This window comes from Martes martes, assembly GCF_963455335.1.
Source record: "Martes martes genome assembly, chromosome: 6".
In the NCBI taxonomy this organism is placed as follows: Eukaryota; Metazoa; Chordata; class Mammalia; order Carnivora; family Mustelidae; genus Martes; species Martes martes.
The window spans coordinates 126867366-126891342 of NC_137893.1; the positions used below are offsets into that span (position 1 = coordinate 126867366).

The 23977-nt window shown below is 41.5% G+C and overlaps 1 protein-coding gene across 1 annotated transcript; it reads left to right on the plus strand.

Moving 5' to 3' along the window:
* Nucleotides 1-3452: 3452 nt before the first annotated feature.
* LOC308344408 (testis expressed protein 56-like) lies at nt 3453-23974 on the plus strand (the record flags this gene model as incomplete). The annotated part of the gene is made up of 3 exons (XM_080805959.1): nt 3453-3645; nt 17938-18136; nt 23650-23974. The coding sequence occupies 3 exons, from the start codon at nt 3453-3455 to the stop codon at nt 23972-23974; spliced, it is 717 nt and encodes a 238-aa protein (XP_080662085.1).
* Nucleotides 23975-23977: the final 3 nt, after the last annotated feature.

Consider the following 23977-nt stretch of genomic DNA (forward strand, 5'->3'; position numbering starts at 1 on the left):
CCTCTAATTATCCTGCGGGGAAATCCTTCCTCTTCAGCCCACCTCTTTCAAAACCTCCACTTTTGCCTCCACTTCCCTTGATTTGCCCCTGCTGCATTGTCAGCGTCACGGCTGGCTATTTCCTGCCATGGAATCTTGTTCGGTGTAATTATGTAAATATTTTTAGGAAGTCAAGACCATATTTTCTAATTAATGACATGCATTTTTGTTCTCAGGTACATACGAGGCTATGCAGTGGGAAACACTGCAGTTCAATGCTGGGCTACTTGTATTTCGTGTGTGGTTAGGTAAGGAGTCCTGTGCTTCCCCTGTTTCCAGCTTCTGCTTTCTCTTTCCCTCATGGACAATCAGATTTATCCCCGACTGAGGACTCCATTTCTGTGAGCATTTACCTGAAATGTCCTAACTTTCTTGGGTGTGCACAATTCCTTTTTAGGAAATATGTATAAATAAATAAATATATATATATATATATATATATATATGTGTGTGTGTGTGTGTGTGTGTGTGTGTGTGTGTGTGTATACATACATATATACATATATATATGTATGTGTGTGTGTGTGTGTATATATATATATATGTATGTGTATATATATATATATATTTAGTTAGAAGTTGTTTTTCTCTTTTAAAAATTCACCTTGAACACTTTGCTCCCTTGTCTGGGAGACCACCATTTTGTTGCAAAAGTGTAACGAATCTTGTTTAAAATCTATTCATTCCTAGAATGAATGTGATAGAGCTGCCAGGAATATCTTTCCAAAAGACAAACAGACCCATGGGCAAATTCTACCCCTGCAGAAGTTGCAGCCAGGACTTTCGAATAAATTCTCCATTGTATATGTCCACCTCTATTTTAGATTTTTCTGCAGGACTTGATGCCTGCAGTTGGAATAGCTTTATGGCATCCTGTCCTTCAGACATGTCTATGCTCTGCAGTCGTGTTTTCTTAGCCTTACCTCACCGATACACTTGGAAGCTTTAAGTTTCAGGGTCAGGACTTACTTTCTGGTGCCAGGAAAGGTATAGCCTGGGTCCTCCTTCTGGCGGCTGGAACCCTCCCACCTCATCTGCTTTGATCGGAACACTCTCTTTAGAACGCTTTCTTTAAGAAACTTGGAGATGATCTTTTCCCTTTGGACATTACTGAACACTTTGCCTTCTGGAAGCCAGCTGATCTTGTCACATCCGCTGTGGCAGAGGGGAAGGGGAAGGTGTTCGGGAGACACAACAGCCCTCTTTGGAACAAAAAAAGGAATTGCTGTTTACCTAAAAGTCATGAATAAGAGAACAGCCTAACTAGAAAAACAACCCAGTGTCCTGCAGGTGATATGCTGTGGGATCAATTTAGTTAATAACGCAACTGCTGCTCTACCTGAGCGGCGCGGCTGGCCCTTCCTAGCAACTCACGGTCGCCATAGAAAGGGAGGGGCTGGCTTAGGAGGATTCTCTCTCATCTCTTCTTTGAGAAAATAATTATATGGTACCACTGTGGTTATGGAAATGGAAATGTATCGATCATGGAAGAACGGCACTGGAAATAAGCCAAGATCCAAACAAGATACAAAATAGAAGGGTCTGTTTCATCAGAGCACATTCCTTCTGTAGGCTGAGACCTGGCTGGCTGAGGTTAAGATTACAGAACTAGTTAGCAACACGGGGGTACTGGGGTCCTGAACAGTGTTCTCTCCACTGCAGCACAATTAGAGAAAACTGAAGGAGATGGATTCCTTGGAGAAGTCTTATCCATTGCAAAAGACATGTATCCATCAGATAGTCTACTTAAACATAAAATATCATAATTATGGACTACTTCTGATTTCAGTCATTAAACCAGATAACTAGAAACACTCCATCAGTTGCTATGCAGAGCCATGATTAAGAACATATGGTGGGGATGAAGGGTACAGTATAGGGAATATAGTCAATGGTATTGTAATAGCATTATATAAATATATCTTCATTGATTAATTTATATTAATATATAAATTTATATATAGCATTATATATAATAGCATTATATATGTGTATCAATTACTTTATATTGATGTATCAGTCTATATATAAATACATATATATAAATTTACACGCAGTATAAAGAATCAATTTTAACATATCACTTCCTTGGACTGTAGAATGGCTTAAAACATGGTCTGTTTTTTTCGGTTTATAAATACTTAGAGTAATACACTCAAGTCTGCTTAGAAGAAAGAAGTCTCCATCTATCAAAATATTCTACCCCTCCTCACTTCCACCTGTTCCCTTCTCTTCCCCAAAACACCCGTGACATTATGAGAATCACATTCCATTCAAGCAGTTCTGATTCTATAACATATTTTAAGTATATTTAAAATACACCTATTTGTGCGTGTTTAAAAGTCTTAATTTTTAAGTTTGCAAATGGAAAATGAACCCGAAAGTTAAGAAGTGAAAGTTGATATCTTCTGCTCTGGTATCTTCTGCTCTGCACTAACATATCCTACGATATAATCCTGGAGTTTTTATAGTCTTGGCCAAGGGGTTTTACATTTGGTAAAAAGCTGGCCAACTCTCCCAGCTCTTGCCCTCTGCATGCCTGGCCCCCATGGCTCTCCCCGTATCTGATCACTTTGTGATTCCCAGCCAGTTCATGGGACAGAGCAATGACAGTGAACCTGGCCCCTTGGGTGGAGCATGCTGAGATCAAGTAGTAGCTAGAACCACCCTTAGTATTTGCATGTTTGCCCTAAATCTGGGAGGAGCCCGTGGCACCTTCTGTCTTGCTCTGGCCTGTGCCATCGAGTGTAGGAGCTTAAGATGATTTAGTACTTCTGTCCGGGGTCCACAGTGAAGCGTGGCTTCTGCCAGTCAAGCTAGAATTGAGCATTTGGTTTCTTCTGTTCAGTTTGGAGAAGAGAATAAGCAGCAGGTGGGCTCCTTACCTGTGTTAATCTGGACATTTCCTCAGTTTGGGATGATGGAGCTCGTTCCTCAGTTCTGCTCGGGAACTGTGTTGATGTCAGCGCTCTCCCTCAGGGCCCCATCTATCTATGGAGTCGTAATTAGGCACACCCAGGCGGCTTGGCCCGGGCGGAGCCCCAGCTGGAGAAACGGCACTGGAGGCGTGCACACTGGCCTCCCCTCATCCCTCCGGGAGAGCGTGCTATTTTCCTCAGGTATTGCTCATGTTCAGACAGGAAACCGGAGTTTCTGCCTGAAATCCCTGTAAGACTTGGCAAGGTGTTTTTGACTGGCCGATTTCCTCTGGTTTGAAGATAGGAGGAGCACTCGGGGTTCCAGGCCAAGGTCCAGGCCATTGTGACTCTCAGAACGTTAAGCGATCAGAGACCAGAAAAGGGATTCCATAGCATCTCCTCAGAGATGGAGAAAAGTGTGGAGAAGGAACAACGACAAGGGGTCCCACCTTTTCAATTTTCTGTTTGTTCTTGTCTCCAACTCAGTGGGTCATCATGGGGACAGCCAAGAACCACCACTTCCCACTGAAACTTCCTCTCCTAGACAAACCCAAGACTCCGAAAAACTACGCGCAGCCCGAGGTTCTGCGTCACACCTTCGAGACTCTGTCCAGCCTTCACAGACTGCTGCCTAACCATCTGATGGAGAAACTTTATTCCTACAAGAGTGAAGAGGACAAACAAAACTGTACGTGGGTAGAGGGTGCTGTGAGCTCTTTTAACAAGCATACACCTTACACTGGCACAAACTGCTGCTTCTTTTAGCCACAAGAACTGTTTCGTTATTGTTTTGTTTTGAGAGAGAGAGAGAGAGACAGAGCACGGGGTAGGGCAGAGGAAGAGAGAGAACCCCAAGCACACTCCCCGCAGAGCGCCAAGCCCCACAGGGCACTCGATCTCATGACATTGAGATCATGACCTGAGCTGAAATCAAAAGTTGGACGCTCAACCGACAGCCACCAAGGTGCCCCAAGAACTGACTCTCTACATGGTGGGTGTGGTCCGTCCTGGAGACCCATGGCCCCATGTGTAGCCTGCCCAGCGATGGACTTCACCATTACTGCTTCACATTCCTTTTCTTTCATTGGTCTTTTATGAGCAGGGATAGGTCTGTTACTCTTCTCTCGGCAAAGCTTACCTGTGGAATGATGGAAAGTGGACTAAGTGGGAAATAACCACTAAATTTTAAGGTGTAGATGTGATTTTGAGATGAGTGAGAGAACTTCAAGTTGAAGGTCAGGCTTTTGCTCTCTTTCCTGCTGCTTCTTCCTCCATTTGTACCTCCCCAGAGAGAAGTCGGATATTCCCCCCACCCCACAAGGCCTACAAATGACCTTCCCTTTCTGGAGTTTGGAGTGGCCCACCACTGCTGGAATTCCGTCAGGACAGTTGATAACTGGACTGATTTGCAGAATTGAGTGGAGCTTGGCTCCTGGATTGTTCATGTTTCAAAGAAGGGCAAGGGTAGCTGGTAGCCACTTGTGCCCATGAACTTTAGAAAGTAAAGTAACAGCTGCCACAGTGATTAAGACACAAGTCATGGGTAGGAAGGTTTGATGGCAAATTTGTCCATCTGTATTCTGGTTAGTCCTTGGTCCCTGAAAACGCAGTTTTATGAATTGACCCCAACATCTAGATTACACTAACAATTACATAAAAATAATCAAGGAAAATATAAGGAAGCTACTAGAAGTGATACATGTCATAGATAGGCAATTCATAAGATGAAATGCAAATTATTGATAAGCATGAAAAATGTTCAAACACTCTGGTAATGGAGGAAGTAGAAAATAAATCAAGGTGGTATTTTTTAGGCCATCATAAAGCTCAAATCTTGAAAGATCAGTTGTGATGAGCATGTGGGGAAATTAATACCCTCACAATCATGATTAGCATGCTTATTGATTCAGACTTTTTTTGAAGATAATTTGAAAGTCTTTGTCAAAATTTAAAATGTATGTTACTGGCTTATTACATGAGTTGTACTTGGCAAAGAGTAAGTAGAGAATAATTTTCATTTTTCTCACAACTTCCCCCTTTGGCCCATTTTCTTGCTCTTCGCTCATCACCTTTGGGTGAAATTACAAGCAGACCTTACAGCTTTTCTGGTCATGTTCATTCAGATAACAAAAAGTCCACTCTAGTGTCCAAATTCCAAACACCTCAACCAAATTCCAAACACCTCCCTGCTTCCCACTCCTGTGACGTGATGGGGCTTTTTTTTTTTTTTTTCTTTTTCTCTATCACTCCTTCTCTGCTCCCTGGCTGATATTGGGTCAACAAGGGTGAGGGTAGGAAGAACTGAAAAGATTTCCTTGACTGTGAAATATCAAATTGTCACCAGTCATTCATAACTTCTAGGGATGGTAGCTTTCCAAAGCTGGCTTCTTTTTTCCTGGGCATTTGGTGGGTTCCCTTGCTGGAGATCTCTCATTCACTCAGCCTCCTGCTGACATTTCCCCTCTCCCATCCCACCCCTGCGCCAGCTTCTGTAGGCTGTGCTCCCAACGTATTTCAGTGGAGATTGCCTCGCTGGTTGACAGAAGCCCTCTTGAGAGCCTATTCAAGATGACTCAAAACTAACCCATTTCGAGGGGGGTTGCATATAGCATGTAGAAAACTTGACCCCCTGTCCTTCACACCTTCACCCGGCTGGTGAAAATTCAACCAGCTCCCAACACTGATCTTTTGTCTCTGTGGCAACAGGCAGCTGTGCTCCCAGCCAATTATCTTATACTCTGAAGTGTTAGGGTTGAACTGCATCCCCCAAAATGATATGTTGAAGTCTTAACCCCCCAATATCCCAGGGTGTGAATTTATTTGGCAATAGGGTCTTGAGAGAGGTGCAGATGTAATTAAGATGAGATCAGACAGGAGTGGGGTAGGTTCCTAGTCCAACACGACTCTGCTTGTAAGAGGACAGAGATACAGAGGGAGGAGATGGCCCTATGGCAACAAAGCAAAGACTGGACTGATGCTTCTGCAAGTCAGGATAACACCAGGAATTGCAGCAAATACTAAAACCTAGGAAGAGGCAAGGAAGAATTCTCTCTTAGAGGTTTCAGAGGGAACAGGGCTTGGTTTTGGACTTCTAGCCTCCAGAACTGGGAGAGAATACATTTTTGGTTTTAAGTAACCCAGATTGTGGCACTTCGTTATGGCGGTCCTAGGAAATGAACACATCAGGCATTAGGGGACACAGCCCAGCTCCCCAACTGGTTCTCTTACTTATTTATTTACTTGTTTGCTTATTTATTTATTTTTTTTAAATTTAAAGTTAAGTCACATATAGTGTAAGATTGGTTTTGGGAGTAGAATTTAGTGAATCATCATTTACATGTAACACCTAGTGCTCAACACAAGTGTCTTTAGTGCCCATCCCCCATCTAGCCCACCCCCCCACCTCCCCTTTAGCAACCCTCTTAACTACGGTCTCTTATGTTTTGCCTCCCCCCTCTTTTTTTTTTTTTTTAAGATTTTATTTATTTATTTATTTTATAGAGAGAGATTGAGAATAAGCAAGTGAGTGGAGGGGCAAAGAGGGAGGGACAGGGACAAGCAGACTCAGTGCTGAGTAGGGAGCTTGACACGAGGCTTAATCTGGAGACCCTGAGATCCTGACCTGAGCTAAAATCAAGAGTCCAGTGGTCAACTAGCTGAGCCACCCAGGCACCCCTTCCTCTCTGTTTTTATCTTATTTTTCCTTCCCTTCCCCTATGTTCATCTGTTTTGTTTCTTAAATTCCACATATGCGTGAAATCGTATGATTTTTGTCTTTCTTTGAATGATGTATTTTGTTTAGCATAATATCCTTTAGATCCATCCACATTGTTGCAAATGGCAAGATTTCATTCTTTTTCCATTGTATATGTATGCCACACCTTCTTTATCTACTGTTGGTAGTGCTGCTGTACACATTGGGGTGCAGGTGCCCCTTCAAATCAGCACTTTCGTATCCTTTGATTACCTGTCTAGTAGTGCAATTGCTGACTTGTAGAGTAGTTCTACTTGTAACTTTTTGAGGAACTGCCATACTGTTTTCCAGAGTGGCTGTACCAGTTTGCATTCCCACCAACCTTTTCTCCACAGCCTCGCCAACATTTGTTGTTCCCTGTCTTGTTAACTTTAGCCATTCTAACTGATATAAGGGGGTATCTCGTGGTGCTTTTGATTTCTGTTTCTCTGATGCCAAGTGATGTGGAGCTTTTCTTCATGTATCTGTTGGGCATTTGTGTATCTACTTTGGAGAAATGTCTATTCATGTCTTCTGCCCATTTCTTGACTGGATTTTTGTTTTTTGGGTGCTGATTTTGATGAACTCTTTGTAGATTATGGTTTAGTCCTACATCCAACATACCATTTGCAAGTATCTTCTCCCATTCCATAGGCTGCATTTTGGTTTTATTGATTGTTTCCTTCACTGTGCAAAAGCCTTTTATCTTGATGAAGTCCAAATAGTTCATTTTTGCTTTTATTTCCCTTGCTTCCAGTGATGTGTCTAGTAAAAAGTTGTTATGGCCAAGGTCAAAGAGGTTGTTGCTGCTTTTTCACCTCTAGGATTTTGATGGGTTCCTGTCTCACAGTTAGGCCTTTCATCCATTTTGAATTTATTTTGTGTATGGTGCTAAGAAGGTGGTCCACTTTCATTCTTCTGCGTGTGGCTGTCCAATTTTTCCAACACCATTTGTTGAAGAGACTGTCTTTTCCATTGGATATTCTTTCCTGCTTTGCCAAAGATTAGTTGACTGTAGAGTTGTGGGTTGCAGGTCGTTCTCTTAAAGTACCTTCATCTGCCATGGGGAGGAGAGGAGATACAGTGCACAGCATTACAACAACTCAGCCTATAGACATCCTCACATGCCTTAAAGAATGTTTAGCTTTTTCTTGTTTTTTTTTAAGATTTTTTTTAAAGATTTTATTTATTTATTTGACAGAGAGAGAGATCACAAGTAGGCAGAGAGGCAGGCAGAGAGAGGGGGGGAAGCAGGCTCCCTGCTGAGCAGAGAGTCCGATGCGGGGCTCAATCCCAGGACCCTGAGATCATGACCTGAGCTGAAGGCAGAGGCTTAACCCACTGAGCCACCCAGGCACCCCTTTTTTAAAGATTTTATTTATTTGTCAGAGAGACAGCACAAGCAGGGGGAGCAGCAGGCAGAGGGAGAAGCAGGCTCCTAGCTAAGCAAGGAGCCCAATGTGGGGCTCAATCCTAGGACCTTGGGATCATGATCTGAGCCGAAGGCAAACCTTAACTGACTGAGCCACCCAGGCATCCCATGTTTAGCTTTTTTTTTTTTTTTTTATAAATAGGCATGCTGTATATAGGTAAGAAACTCCCATCTGCCAGATTTTCCTCAGACTGTGTGGCTTTAAGACAAAACTGAAACAACAGAAAAACTCACATTTTGACCACCCATTACATACCCATGCCCTTTGACTTAGCAGTTCCCCTTCTAGTTAGTGTCCAGAGAAATTATTCCACCTGTGCATACAGATGCAGGAAGGAGTGTGTGTGCTGAAGCAGTTTATCATGGTGACAGATTAGAAATAGCTTCACCTCATTCAATAGCAGAACGATTAAAAAATGGATGCATGGGTGGGGGAAGGAGTCAAGATGGCGGAGAAGTAGCAAGCTGAGACGACATCGGGTAGCAGGAGATCAGCTAGACAGCTTATCTAACCATTGTGAACACCTACAAATCCAATGGGAAATCGAAGAGAAGAAGAGCAACAATTCTAGAAACAGAAAATCGACCATTTTCTGAAAGGTAGGACCTGCGGAGAAGTGAATCCAAAGCAACGGGAAGATAGACCTCGGGGGGAGGGGCCGGCTCCCGGCAAGCGGCAGAGCAATGGAGCACAAAATTGGGACATTTAAAAGTCTGCTCCACGGAGGGACATCACTCCAGAGGCTAAACCGGGGGGAAGCCCAGCAGGGTCAGCGTAACCCCAGGTCCCTGGGGTCACAGAAGGACCGGGGGTATCTGAGTGCTGCAGAGCTCGCAGGTATTAGAGCAGGGAAGCCAGCTACAGCGACAAAGCCGAGGAGTGAGCTCTCAGCCCAGGGTTACCTTGTGCCGGTCGCAGGCTGGGTGGGCTCGGAGTGTGGCCGGAGGCCATGGAGATGGAAGTGACCGGGCACATTTCTCCAAGTGCCAGCAACTGACCGCTTTCCTACCGGCGTGACTGCAGGCCAGGGAGGCGGGGCGGTTGGGCGGTTTCTCTGAGGGTGCACTGAGGAGCGGAAGCCCAAGCTCTCGGCTCCTCCGGGCCGAGAGATTGGGAGGCCGCTATCTTCATTCCCGTCCTCCAGAACTCTACAGAAAGTGCTCAGGGAACAAAAGCTCCCGAAAGCAAACCTGAGCGGATTACTTAGCCCGGCCCCTGGCAAGGGCACTGCATTTCCGCCTGTGGCAAAGACACTTGAGAATCACCACAACAGGCCCCTCCCCCAGAAGATCAACAAGAAACCCAGCCAAGATCAACTTCACTCACCAAGAACAGCAGAATTCTAGAGGAGGAGCAAGCAAATCTTATCTGGACAAAATGACAAGTCGAAAAAAATCACCACAAAAAAAAGAACAAGAGGCAGTACCAAAGGCTGGAGAGCTAATCAATACGGACATAGGTAACATGACAGATCTAGAGTTCAGAATGATGATTCTCAAGGTTCTAGCTGGGCTCGAAAATGGCATAGAAGATATTAGAGAAACCCTCTCCGGAGAGATAAAAGCCCTTTCTGGAGAAATAAAAGAACTAAAATCTAACCAAGTTGAAATCAAAAAAGCTATTAATGACGTGCAATCAAAAATGGAAGCTCTTACTGCTAGGATAAATGAGGCAGAAGAAAGAATTAGTGACATAGAAGACCAAATGACAGAGAATAAAGAAGCTGAGCAAAAGAGAGACAAACAAATTCTGGACCACGAGGAGAGAATTCGAGAGATAAGTGACACCATAAGACGACACAACATTAGAATAATTTGGATTCCAGAAGAAGAAGAAAGAGAGAGGGGAGCAGAAGGTATATTGGAGACAATTATTAGAGAGAATTTCCCTAATATGGCAAAGGGAACAAACATCAAAATCCAGGAGATGCTAAGAACACCCCTCAAAATCAATAAAAATAGGTCCACACCTCGTCACCTGATAGTAAAATTTACAAGTCTTAGCAAGAAAGAGAAAATCCTGAAAGCAGCCCGGGAAAAGAAGTCTGTAACATACAAGCGTAAAAACATTAGATTGGCAGCAGACCTATCCACAGAGACCTGCAGGCCAGAAAGAACTGGCATGATATATTCAGAGCACTAAATGAGAAAAACATGCAGCCAAGAATACTATATCCAGCTAGGCTATCATTGAAAATAGAAGGAGAGATAAAGAGCTTCCAGGACAAACAAAAGCTGAAAGAATTTGCAAACACCAAACCAGCTCTACAGGAAATATTGAACGGGGTCCTCTAAGCAAAGAGAGACCCTAAAAATAGTAGATCAGAAAGAAACAGAGACAATATACAGTAACAGTCACCTTACAGGCAATACAATGGCGCTAAATTCATATCTCTCAATAGTTACCCTGAATGTTAATGGGCTAAATGCCCCAATCAAAAGACACAGGGTATCAGAATGGATAAAAAAACAAAACCCGTCAATATGCTGCCTACAAGAAACTCATTTTAGACCTGAAGACACCTCCAGATTTAAAGTGAGGGGCTGGAAAACAATGTACCATGCTAATGGACATCAGAAGAAAGCTGGGGTGGCAATCCTTCTATCAGAACAATTAGATTTTAAGCCAAAGACTATAATAAGAGATGAGGAAGGACACTATATCATACTCAAAGGGTCTGTCCAACAAGAAGACCTAACAATCTTAAATATCTATGCCCCTCACGTGGGAGCAGCCAACTCTATAAACCAATTAATAACAAAATCAAAGAAATACATCGACAGTAATACAATAATAGCAGGGGACTTTAACACTCCCCTCACGGAAATGGACAGATCATCTAAGCAAAAGATCAACAAGGAAATAAAGGCCTTAAATGACACACTGGACCAGATGGACATCACAGATATATTCAGAACATTCCACCCCAAAGCAACAGAATATATGTTCTTCTCTAGTGCACATGGAACATTCTCCAGAATAGACCACATCCTGGGTCATAAATCAGGTCTCAACCAGTATCAAAAGATTGGGATCATTCCCTGCATATTTTCAGACCACAATGCTCTGAAGCTAGAACTCAATCACAAGAGGAAATTTGGAAAGAACGCAAATACATGGAGACTAAAGAGCATCCTTCTAAAAAATGAATGCGTCAACCAGGAAATTAAAGAAGAATTGAAAAAATTCATGGAAACAAATGATAATGAAAACACAACTGTTCAAAATCTGTGGGACACGACAAAGGCAGTCCTGAGAGGAAAATATATAGCGGTACAAGCCTTTCTCAAGAAACAAGAAAGGTCTCAAATACACAACCTAACCCTACACCTAAAGGAGCTGGAGAAAGAACAACAAAGAAAGCCTAAACCCAGCAGGAGAAGAGAAATCATAAAGATCAGAGCAGAAATCAATGAAATAGAAACTAAAAAAAAACAATAGAACAAATCAACAAAACTAGGAGCTGGTTCTTTGAAAGAATTAATAAGATTGAGAAACCCCTGGCCAGACTTATCAAAAAGAAAAGAGAAAGGACGCAAATAAATAAAATCATGAATGAAAGAGGAGAGATCACAACCAACACCAAAGAAATACAAACAATTATAAGAACATACTACGAGCAACTCTACGCCAACAAATTTGACAACCTGTAAGAAATGGGTACATTTCTAGAGACATATAAACTACCACAACTGAACCAGGAAGAAATAGATAACCTGAACAGACCCATAACCAGTAAGAAGATTGAAGCAGTCATCAAAAATCTCCAAACAAACAAAAGTCCAGGACCAGACGGTTTCCCAGGGGAATTCTACCAAACATTTAAAGAAGAATTAATTCCTATTCTCCTGAAACTGTTCCAAAAAATAGAAATGGAAGGCAAACTTCCAAACTCATTCTATGAGGCCAACATCACCTTGATCCCAAAACCAGACAAGGATCCCACCAAAAAAGAGAATTACAGACCCATATCCTTGATGAACACAGATGCGAAAATTCTCACCAAAATACTGGCCAATAGGATCCAACAGTACATTAAAAGGATTATTCACCACGACCAAGTGGGATTTATTCCAGGGCTGCAAGTGTGGTTCAACATCCACAAATCCATCAATGTGATACAATACATTAATAAAAGAAAGAGTAAGAACCATATGATACTCTCAATAGATGCTGAAAAAGCATTTGACAAAGTGCAGCATCCCTTCCTGATTAAAACTCTTCAAAGTATAGGGATAGAAGGCACATACCTCAATATTATCAAAGCCATCTATGAAAAACCCACCACAAATATCATTCTCAATGGAGAAAAACTGAAAGCTTTTCCGCTAAGGTCAGGAACACGGCAGGGATGTCCATTATCACCACTGCTGTTCAATAAAGTACTAGAAGTCCTAGCCTCAGCAATCAGACAACAAAAAGAAATAAAAGGCATCCAAATTGGCAAAGAAGAAGTCAAGCTATCACTCTTTGCAGATGATATGATACTCTATGTGGAAAACCCAAAAGGCTCCACTCCAAAACTGCTAGAACTTATACAGGAATTCAGTAAAGTGTCAGGATATAAAGTCAATGCACAGAAATCAGTCGCATTTCTTTACACTAACAACAAGACAAAAGAAGAGAAATTGAGGAGTCAGTCCCATTTACAATCACACCCCAAAACACAAGATACCTAGGAATAAATCTAACCAAAGAGGCAAAGAATGTATACTCAGAAAACTATAAAGTACTCATGAAAGAAATTGAGGAAGACACAAAGAAATGGAAAAATATTCCATGCTCATGGATTGGAAGAACAAATATTGTGAAAATGTCTATTCTACCTAAAGCAATCTACACATTTAATGCAATCCCTATCAAAATCCCATCCTTTTTTTTTAAAGAAATAGAACAAATAATCCTAAAATTTATATGGAACCAGAAAAGACCTCGAATAGCCAAAGGAATATTGAAAAAGAAAGCCAAGGGCGGTGGCATCACAATTCCAGACTTCAAGCTCTATTACAAAGCTGTCATCATCAAGACAGTTTGGTACTGGCACAAAAACAGACATATAGATCCATGGAACAGAATGGAGAGCCCAGAAATAGACCCTCAACTCTATGGTCAACTAATCTTCAACAAAGCAGGAAAGAATATCCAGTGGAAAAAAGACAGCCTCTTCAACAAATGGTGCTGGGAAAATTGGACAGCCACATGCAAAAAAATGAAATTGGACTATTTCCTTACACCACACATGAAAATAGACTCAAAATGGATGAAGGACCTCAATGTGAGAAAGGAATCCATCAAAATCCTTGAGGAGAATGCAGGCAGCAACCCTTTGACCTCAACCGCAGCAACTTCTTCCTAGGAACATCGCCAAAGGCAACAGAAGCAAGGGCAAAAATGAACTATGGGGATTTCATCAAGATCAAAAGCTTTTGCACAGCAAAGGAAAGAGTTAACAAAACCAAAAGACAACTGACAGAATGGGAGAATATATTTGCAAATGACATATCAGATAAAGGTCTCGTATCCAAAATCTATAAAGAGCTTATCAAACTCATAATCCAGTCAAGAACAAATAATCCAGTCAAGAAATGGGCAGAGGACATGAACAGACATTTCTGCAAAGAAGACATCCAGATGGCCAACAGACACATGAAAAAGTGTTCCACATCACTCGGCATCAGGGAAATACAAATCAAAACCACAGTGAGATACCACCTCACACCAGTCAGAATGGCTAAAATGAACAAGTCAAGAAATGACAGATGCTGGCAAGGATGCGGAGAGAGGGGAACCCTCCTACACTGCTGGTGGGAATGCAAGCTGGTGCAACCACTCTGGAAAACAGTGTGGAGGTTCCTCAAAAAACTGAAAATAGAGCTACCCTATGACCCAGCGATTGCACTACTGGGTATATATCCTAAAGATACAAACGTGGTGCTCCGAAGGGGCACGTGCACCCGAATGTTTATAGCAGCAATGTCCACAATAGCCAAACCATGGAAAGAACCTACATGTCCATCAGCAGATGAATGGATAAAGAAGATGTGTTATATATACACAATGGAATACTATGCAGCCATCAAAAGACATGAAATCTTGCCATTTGCGACGACGTGGATGGAACTAGAGGGTATTATGCTTAGTGAAATAAGTCAATTGGAGAAAGACAACTATCATATGATCTCTTTGATATGAGGAAGTGGAGATGCAATGTGGGGGTGTTGGGGGGAGGTAGGAAAAGGAAAAATGAAAAGATGGGATTGGGAGGGAGACAAACCATAAAAGACTCAATCTCCAAAAACAGACTGAGGGTTGCTGGGGGGAGGGGGGACGGGAGAGGGTTGTGGGGATATGGACATTGGGGAGGGTATGTGCTATGATGAGTGCTGTGAAATGTGTAAACCTAGCAATTCACAGACCTGTACCCCTGGGGATAAAAATACATTATATGTTTATTAAAATAAAAAAATAAACTTTTTCAATATAAAAAAATGGATGCACCCGTATTGAGGAATACTATTTAAAAGGAAGCTGATGTTTAAATATTTACAAAACACACTGTAGAATATTAATAAATAAGCTGCAAAATAAGAAACACTGATTTTATTTATACCAAAAGAAGATTGTATACCTGTACATACAAACGTGTGTACATGCAGAGGGAAGAGTTCTGGAAGGAGTCGTATCACATTCCAGCCCTTGACTACCTCTGGAGTATCACATTCCAGCCCTTGACTACCTCTGGAGAAAGAGGAATGACATTTTCCCTTTAACTATGTATACTACTTTAATTTGTCTGACTTTATTTATTCTGATGGAAATTTATCCTGTACTTTTGCAGTTAAAATGCAATTTTACCATTGAATATGCATTCAGTGTTTATGTGAGGTTGCAGAATCAGGTTTTGACTTCCTCATGATATTTCAATTATAGGTTGATTTCAGTTTTATTCCCTTAGCCTGCCAATGGAGACACTGATAGGTATTGATACACCTTAGCCACTGGGAGTGTTCCTGCCAGGTAAAACCGCCGCTCATGAGCACTGAGATCGCTTTGTTTCAGAGGGGTCAGGCTGCAGGACTCCTCACTGTGGTTGGAAGTCAGTTGAAAGTGAGTGACGTAGCTGAGACGAACGGCGTTCTCAGGCAGAATTGTTTCCTCAGAGTCCTGTGTCCTTGAAGGACCTGGGCCTCAGGCAGAATCCAGTCACTGAGGGGACATTAGCCTCTGAGACCTTGAATTCTTCACTCAAAGGCTGTTTCATTTCCAGAATGCCATTTCCAGTGATTGCCTTGGTCTAAAAGAGATGACCCCATTTCTCACACTTTCATCCGTCAGATCATGAATTCAATAATGGATACCAATAGCTCCCTGCTATGTGACTAAAGCCTCTGTCTAGTTGAAATTTCACCTGGCCTTAAAATGGGTTTTATTTCTTCTCACACCAGCCTCATCTGCACCTGCACCTGCCGGGGAGCTTTGCCTACATTAAACTGTATTTATTACCCAAAGCCATCAGAAGAAAAAAAGAAAAATAAAAAGAGAGAACTAAAAATTTATAGTTAGAAACACAGGGTCTTTTTTTTTTTTTCTGGATTTTAAATAATAGGAAGTTAAATCATACGAAAAACATAAAACGAGGAATGAGGATCCATTATACTATATGCATTTAGATCTACCATGCCCAGATAACTGTCCCCCAAACATCACAAGCCTCTGTGAGCAACCCTCTTCCTCCTCTACCCCACACCCCAGCACAGCAGCGTAAGGAGCTATGCTGGGATCGCTAGTATTGGTTCTATGATGTTTTTTAAAGATGGTCCAAACCAGTGTTTCAATGACTGGCACCAAACCAAAAACTAGAAAGTGGGCAGAAGTTGAAGGCTTTTGTATGTTGTTTTTGATGCTTAAGAAGATGACTCTCTTGGTTAATTCACTGCTCCCCGCCCCCCACCCCACCCCAGATACTTCAGGAGGCTGCTTAACTGGATACAGAGAAGGACGAGGCAGGCGGGAAGAGTGGTTTCCAAAAGAGTCAGTGGGCTGGGGAAGGAGACCAGTGGGGCAGCTCTCGAAGCAGTGTGTGCATGTGTATGTGTGTGTGTGTGCTGTTCAGTCTGGCTGGCCACCGATGGCCACCAAATCCATGACTTTCGTGTGTAGACTGGAGAAGACAATTATGATATGTGAAAGCAACAAATCATTTTAAAGCCTGAAGTTCTAAGTTACCTATTTTTGCTGCCTCTGGTAAACACACACACATACATGCACACGCACAGACACTGGCTTGTGTACTTGGCTCAGGTACTTGTGTACCTGATCTATGCTGATTTGTCTTATGATTACTAATTCTCCCACCCATTCTTCTGTCCATCCATCCGCCCATCTCACATGTATTGCTCTCCACACATTAAAATAAGAAATACAAAACCATCCAAGTAGCTCACAGTCCAAGATACCTAAAATGTCATCTATAAATTGATTTTCAATATTATTATACCTCCAATAATTTTTTTAATTAAGTTTTATTAAAGTGATCTCTACACCCAACACAGGGCTCAAACTTTCGACCCCGAGACCAAGAGTCACGTGCTCTTCTAACTGAGCCACCTCCCTCCAATAATTTCTTGAGGCATCAAATACCTGAATTGTGTTAATTAGTTCAGTTTAATATTAACTTCAGCTTTGAAATTCTGACAACCAATGCGGACCATATGCTCTTCCTATGATTCCAATGCCTGGGAGAGCTTCTGGGTGCCCCACTGAGGGTTCCTGAGCAAATACACTGCTTCTAAGAGCGGTAGGGAGAAGCTGTCTGGGCCAGGCCTGAGACCACTGGGCAGGAGCCCCAGATTCCAGCCCTGTTTTTGACTCACTTGGAAGGATTTTCAGGCCTCTAAGGATCGATCTATTAATCATGACATCATTTAGTTAGATTGCCGAGCTATGGCTCCTTGTTTCAATTCTTGGTTCGTTGGTGTCTGTGCCAATCACCCTGTCCGGTAGAGACCATCAGTGGTTCAGTCTGAGACAAGGGAGGCTGGACGAGTTCTGATCTAATTTCTATTGTAATTAAAATGCAATTTTACCATTGAAAATGCATTCAGTGTTTCCTGAATCCCCGGGGCTCAACTCCTCTTCCTGCATTCCTGATGACAGTGTCTTAGTTTCTCATACACTCAGATGGATTGCAGAGCCACGCACAAAGCAGCCTGAACACTGACTGTTGATCCTCTGATATTACTAGTTGGCAAAGAAGAAGCTTACACTATAGTGTAAGTCGGTTATGTCACTAAAACCTTAGTGTAGTTCTACTGACTCCTTTCCCTTCCCTTCCTTTTGGTAGCAGGGCTATCTTGATGAAGAATGCAGGGTATTGAGTCACATTCTGGCAAAAGCTCTTGGTCCCATGAGAGGAGCATTTGGTTAGGGGCCAAATGAGGTCAACGTGAAGCCATGCATGTGATGTAAATGCAGAGTGTGGTTAACATCTCTGAAGATAGAAATAATTATGCAGTCAATTGTCATTAATTTGAGAATCAGGCACAAATTGCTTAAATAGACTTCAGTATTCGTGGTGGTGCCAGCACATTGGTTTGTATGTTCATTCATTCATTCATTTGCTCTGCAGTCTATTAGATGGACCAGGCTCGGGTCTAAGTGGTGCTCAGTAATGTTTTTGCAGTGAAGGCATGGCAGTTCAATAGTAATTATGAAGCAGCATAAATACTCTTTCTCAAATGAGTGCCATGTTACTCTTCCTATGCAAACATGGAAAGGCATGCTGAATCACAGTAAATGTTTCTTCTATTACTAGGTCAGAATTCTGAATTCTCTGGCTTAGAAAGGATCTTAGCAAGACACCAGTTCCCAAAAGAGATTAATATGACCCCGAAGCCAAGTAGCATGCCCCTGTGGAAAAGAAAATCCATCAACAACTCAAATCGTGGGTGGAAGAAATGCTACTTGTGGAATAAAAACTTGGAGGTACCTCCAATGTCAACCATAGCTGTCAGGTAGGTGTCTAATTTTTGTCTGCTGCCGACATATTTAGAGACATACAGGATGACCACAGACTCTCTTTATGCCTGAGCTAAAAAAATGACTTAATGTGGTCTTTGAGATACATGATAGTCTTGAGAACAATATGGCTGTTAAACCACATAAGCCCCATTTTCACACAGCCAAATGTCTGGAGGAGTCCTCAATCAGAGAAAACTCAGGGACACAGGAGTGGGTGTGTGTGTCCCCCAAGAGCCATTGCATTGCAGGTTGGTGAGCAGAGATCTAGTAGGGCTGGAATGGGATTCTTGGAGAGGGACCCAACAGTGAGCTATGGCCCTTTTATGCTGCATGAGTCAGGAAGCAGCAGCTCATCCCCAGCATGACCAAGAGCCCAGGATCCAATAGCTTTAATAGCTTGGCTTGATCTGTCCTCTGCCGGATTTTACATGGACAGAAATGGGAGCCATTTCAGGGTCTTAAGAAGAGGGGTGACGGGATCTGATCCGAAACCTCCCTGGCCTGTTGGGGAGCGAGGGTGGTAGCAGTCAAAGGGTGGTGAGCATCAGACCAGGTGGTAACAGCGGGGATGTGGAACTGCCTGGATTCTGACACTTGAAGTTATAAGCTTTGGGGGCACCTGGGTGACTGAACCAACGTTCAGCATCTGACTCTTGAGTTTGGCCGGGGTCATAGTCTCGGGGCCCTGGGATCGAGCCCCACGTCTGGCTCTGTGCTGGCTGTGGAGCCTGCTTGGGATTCTCCCTCTCCCTCTCCCTCTGCCTCCCCCTGTTCCTGCACATGCACGCACTCTCTAAAAAGAAAAAAAAAAGAAAAGAAAAGAAAAAAGAAAAAGAAAAAAGCAAGTTATAAGCTTTGGTTCCTTGGCAAATTATCTTTGTTGGTCTGCTTCCTTCCCTAATTATGCCAGACAGATGATGTCTCCATATTTGTTTCTTTAGTATTGCTGTACGTGTTGCTGTACAATACCTAATAAAGGATTTCTAGTTAGTACTTAGTGGGTATTCAAAACATGTTGCCAGGCTGACAGGAGAAATATATAATTTGCTATAAAGACAGAGTTCTCTCTGCTTTGAGGGTGACAGACCCAGGCAGAGACATCCAGCTCATGAATTTGCCTGTAGTAGACATTCCTACTGTGATCATTGTTCTATGGAAATAATTTCCTTGTCTACTTTTTTACCCCAGTATCCTCAGTGGCATAACTTGACAATTTGACTTAAAAATCCACCTTCAAAGAAGGCAAAGATACGTTATAAAAGAATTAGAACAGTGGTATTTTCTCCTTGGACAATACAAGGCACTAAATTTGTATCTAGATTAAGGGTATAAATTATTTTAAGTGATGATTCCTGATGACTTAAGATTATTTAACCATACTTTGGAGGCCTATAAAAGAGAAAAAAGCAATTTAACAATCATGGGAAGTTTATACACCTCAATTTCAGGCCATAATGTCTTGACATGAACTAATATATTTTAATTTACATCCTAGTTTGTTTGGTTTCTGAAAAGATAGCTCGATTGTTAGAACATAAGAATTGACATATTTATTCACCTTTTCTTCTATGAACATTCATTGGCTTTCCTTAAAAAAGTTAGGACTTGTAAAAGCAGGCTTCCTTTACTTGTTCTTCACATTAGGGGAAAATAATTAAGTATTTTGTTGGCTGTTGGTTTTTGCAGGTTACTTTTATCAGTTTGAAGAAGTTCGTGATTGTGGCTGGTTTTTATCATAATGGATACAAATGCTTTCTCTCTATCCATCAAGTTGATAGTATTTATCTTTACTATTAATATGGTGAACTGTATTGTTTTTAAAAATATTATTATCACGGTAGAATGTATACAACATAGAATTTCCTATTTTCCCCATTTTTAAAATGTGTACAGTTCAGTGGCATTAAGTACATGCACATTGTTGTGTAAACCATCATCATTGTCCATTTCCAGAAATTTTTCATCTTCCCAGACTGAAACTCTGTCCCCACTGAACACTCACTCCCTATTCTCTCATCCCTCCAGCATCTGGCAAACATTATTTTACTTTTTATCTCTATGGATTTGCCTAATCTAGACCCCTCAAGTAAGTAAAACCATACAGCATTTGTCCTTTTGTGTCTGGCTTATTTCATTTGCATGTTTTCAAGGTTCATCCATATTGTAGCCTATGTCAGAAGTTCCTTCCTTCTAAAGGCTGAATATTCCATTGTCTGTATATAACACATTGTTTTATCCAAACAAAAATGCCCACCATTTACTGAAAATGTCATCCTTTCCCTGTTGAATGGTCTTGGCACCCTTGTCAAATCATTTGATCATCAAAAACAACATTTGAAAAGAAATAAAAAATAAAAAATAAAAACATTTGATCACAAAGATTTATTCTGATTCTCTATTCTAGTGCATTGTTTATATGTCTGTCCTTATGCCATGCCACACATTGTGTGTGTGTGTGTGTGTGTATATATATACATATATAATTATGTTATAATTTGTCTGATATTAGTATAACCATCCCTATTCTCCTTTGCTTACTATTTGCAAGGAATATTTTTATCATCCTTTCATTTCTAAACCATGCATGTCTCTAAATCTAAAGTGAGACTCTTAGGGCACCTGGGTGGCTCAATGGGTTAAGCCTCCGCTTCAGCTCAGGTCATGGTCTCTTCTCCCCCCAACCCCTGCTGCCTGCCTCTTTGCCTACTTGTGATCGCTGTGTCAAATAAAATCTTTTAAAAAATTTAAAAAAATAAATAAAGTGAGACTCTTATATGCAGTATGTTAACTGAATCCTGACTGGTTTTATTATCCATTCTATCACTCTATGGTTTTTGGAGAGTTCAATCCATTTACATTTGAAGTAATTATTTATAGGGAAGCACTTACTTTTGCCATGTTGTTTTCTGTATGTTTTACATAGTTCCCTCATTCTCTGCATTACTGCTTCCCCTTATGTTTAGTTAATTTCTTATACTGACACATTTTGATTCTCTTTTCATTTCTGGGTATCTTCTATGGGTATTTGTGTGTGGGGGGGCTACCATGGGCATTACATAATAACATCCTAAAATTATAACAATCTGTATTACAGATTATTAACTGTATCTTATATGTAGTTGTAACAATCTGTAACAATGTATCTTTAATTGTTACCAACTGAACTCAACTGCTGCTCCACCCCTCCACTTATATTTGTTACATATTACTTTTATACGTTGCATATCCATTGACATAAATATAGTACATCTTAAGCATTTGTCTTCTAAATCCTATAGAAAAAGTAGATTTGCAAACCAAAATTATAAAAATACTATTTTTATATTTGTGCATGTATTTACCTTCACTGGAGAACTTTATATATTTATGTGGCTTTGAGTTACTATCCTTTCATTTCAACTTGGACGTCATTTAGTATTTCTGGTGGGGGCAGATTTAGTGGTAATGAACATCCCCAGTTTTCGTGCAGGAATGTCTTAAATTTCTTCCTTATCTTTGAAGATGTACAGTTTGCCAGATGTAGGTTATCTCACCATTTTAAATATGTCATCCTAACTGCCTTCTGAACCGTAAGGTTTCTGGTGAGAAATCTAATAATCTTACTGGAGATCACTTTATGTGATGAGTTACTTTTCTCTTGCTGCTTTCAAGATCCACTCTTTGTCTTGGACAGATCTGATTATAACATGTCTCACTGTAGGTCTCTTTGTGTGGATCTACTTGAAGTTCATTGTACTTCTTGGATTAGTATATTCACATCTTTCCTCAAATTTAGCCATTCTTTTTTTCAAATAACCAACTTGTCCCTTTCTCTCCTCCTCGCCCACCTCACTCCTTCTCTGCCTAGGACTCCCATTGTGTGTACATTGGTTGGCTTGGTGGAGTCTGTCCCGTAAGCCTTTTAGACTCTATCCACTTTTCTTCATTCTTTCTTCTTTTAGCTCCTCGAACTTGATCATTTCAAACGACTTCTCTTTAAGTTTGCTGATTTTTCTTCTATTTGTTTGAGTTTGATGTTGAACCCCCTGGAAATTATAATTTCCAGCCCAGGATTTGTTTGGTTTAAAAAAACAATAATGTGGGCGCCTGGGTGGCTCAGTGGGTTAAAAGCCTCTGCCTTCGGCTCAGGTCATGATCCCAGGGTTCTGGGATCGAGCCCCGCATCGGGCTCTCTGCTCACTGGAGAGCCTGCTTCCTCCTCTCTCTCTGCCTGCCTCTCTGCCTACTTGTGATCTCTGTCTGTCAAATAAATAAATAAAATCTTTAAAAAAAAAAAACAATAATGTGCACCTCCTTTGTTGATACTTGTGTTTTCTTCACGTGCTGCTTTCCTGATGTCCTTTAGTTCTTTGTCCACGTTTGCCTTTAGCTCTTTTGAGGTATTCGACATTTGTTTTGAAGTCCTTATCTAGTAAATCTGATCACGTTTTTGGGGGGGGTATTTCCAGAATTTTTCCTCCTTCGAGTGGGTTTTGTTTCTTTGCACACCTAATAATCCTTTGTTGAAAATTGGGCATTTTTGCAAAAACAAGTTCCTCTTTCACTGATGGGTAGACCTTCTCTCATGAGTGGGCCTGTGATTAGCCCTGGACTTCTCAGGTATTTTCTGGGCATGCTTCCTATCTAGGCCTGTATGTTTGTTTGTTTTGGTTTTGTTTGTTTTTAATTTTTCCGCAGCTGCTTTCAATGTCTAGAGTCTTCACTTCTTGTCAGGGCCTTAAGTGCTCTATATGATTCCTTTTCTGTGATCTCCCTCCCCGCATTGGAGGGTCTGAAGTCAGCTTGTACCTTTCATGTTTCATTGTGTGCCACTGCTTCTCGTGGTTTCTTGACTCACATCCAGACTACACCAACCTTTTCCTCCTGAACTGTGAGTCAGGCAAGACATCATCAGTCCCTCAGGCAGCCCACACACAGCCCAGAAGGTTGCAAACAAAGTTCACTCTGTTACTTCCATCCCAAGGCAGGGAGCCAGGAATTAGGTGCATTTCTTCCAACCACACCGTGCAGGGTAAGCGGGTGGGGCAAGGGCAAGTAAGACCACCACACAGTGTCCTACAATTTTCAGTGTATATTTTCTTTGTTGGACATTCACTGGTTTGCTGTAGATTTTGGCTTCTGTAGTTTATTTGATGTTTTTGTAGAGAAATGAGGGTATTTAGAGAGTAAAATATCTCATGCCAGTTTGGCAGCCACTGGAATTACGCACTCGTCCTTCTCAGTAGATATGGCACTAATCGAAACAGGAAGTTACAAGGATGGTTAAGGGAGTCTGCAGATATGCCTTTCATAATATGCCACATTGGACAAGAATGAAGACTATGTCATACATAATTATATAATCGCTGATCCAGGTCACTGCTTTTATTTCCAGTGAAATAGCCCCATCTTCCCTTCTTGCCTTTTTATTAAATTATGGGGAAAAACATGGAACTAAGATTGTCACTTCTTTTTTGTGTGTGTTTCTATTCTAATGCTACTACTGCTCCATTTGCTCCCTTGTTAGGTGGTTGAAGAAGAACATGCAACCCACGGAAGACCTTCGGTCAGTGATCCAGAGGCTGCTGGTGTTTGGGCCAATTACGTCCGTCACCCTCTGTGGTCGGCAAAGCGCTATTGTGGTGTTCAAAGACATGACTTCAGCTTGCAATGCTGTGAATGCTTTTCAAAGCAGGACCCCAGGCACCATGTTTCAGTGCTCCTGGCAACACAGATTCATGTCGAAAGATGTAAGACTCCCTATGACCCAAATCTTACGTGAATTCTTAGAGCTTGTGGTACGTAACTGGTTTCTCATCAGGGCTCTAGTGAACTATGATAATCATAAATGATAT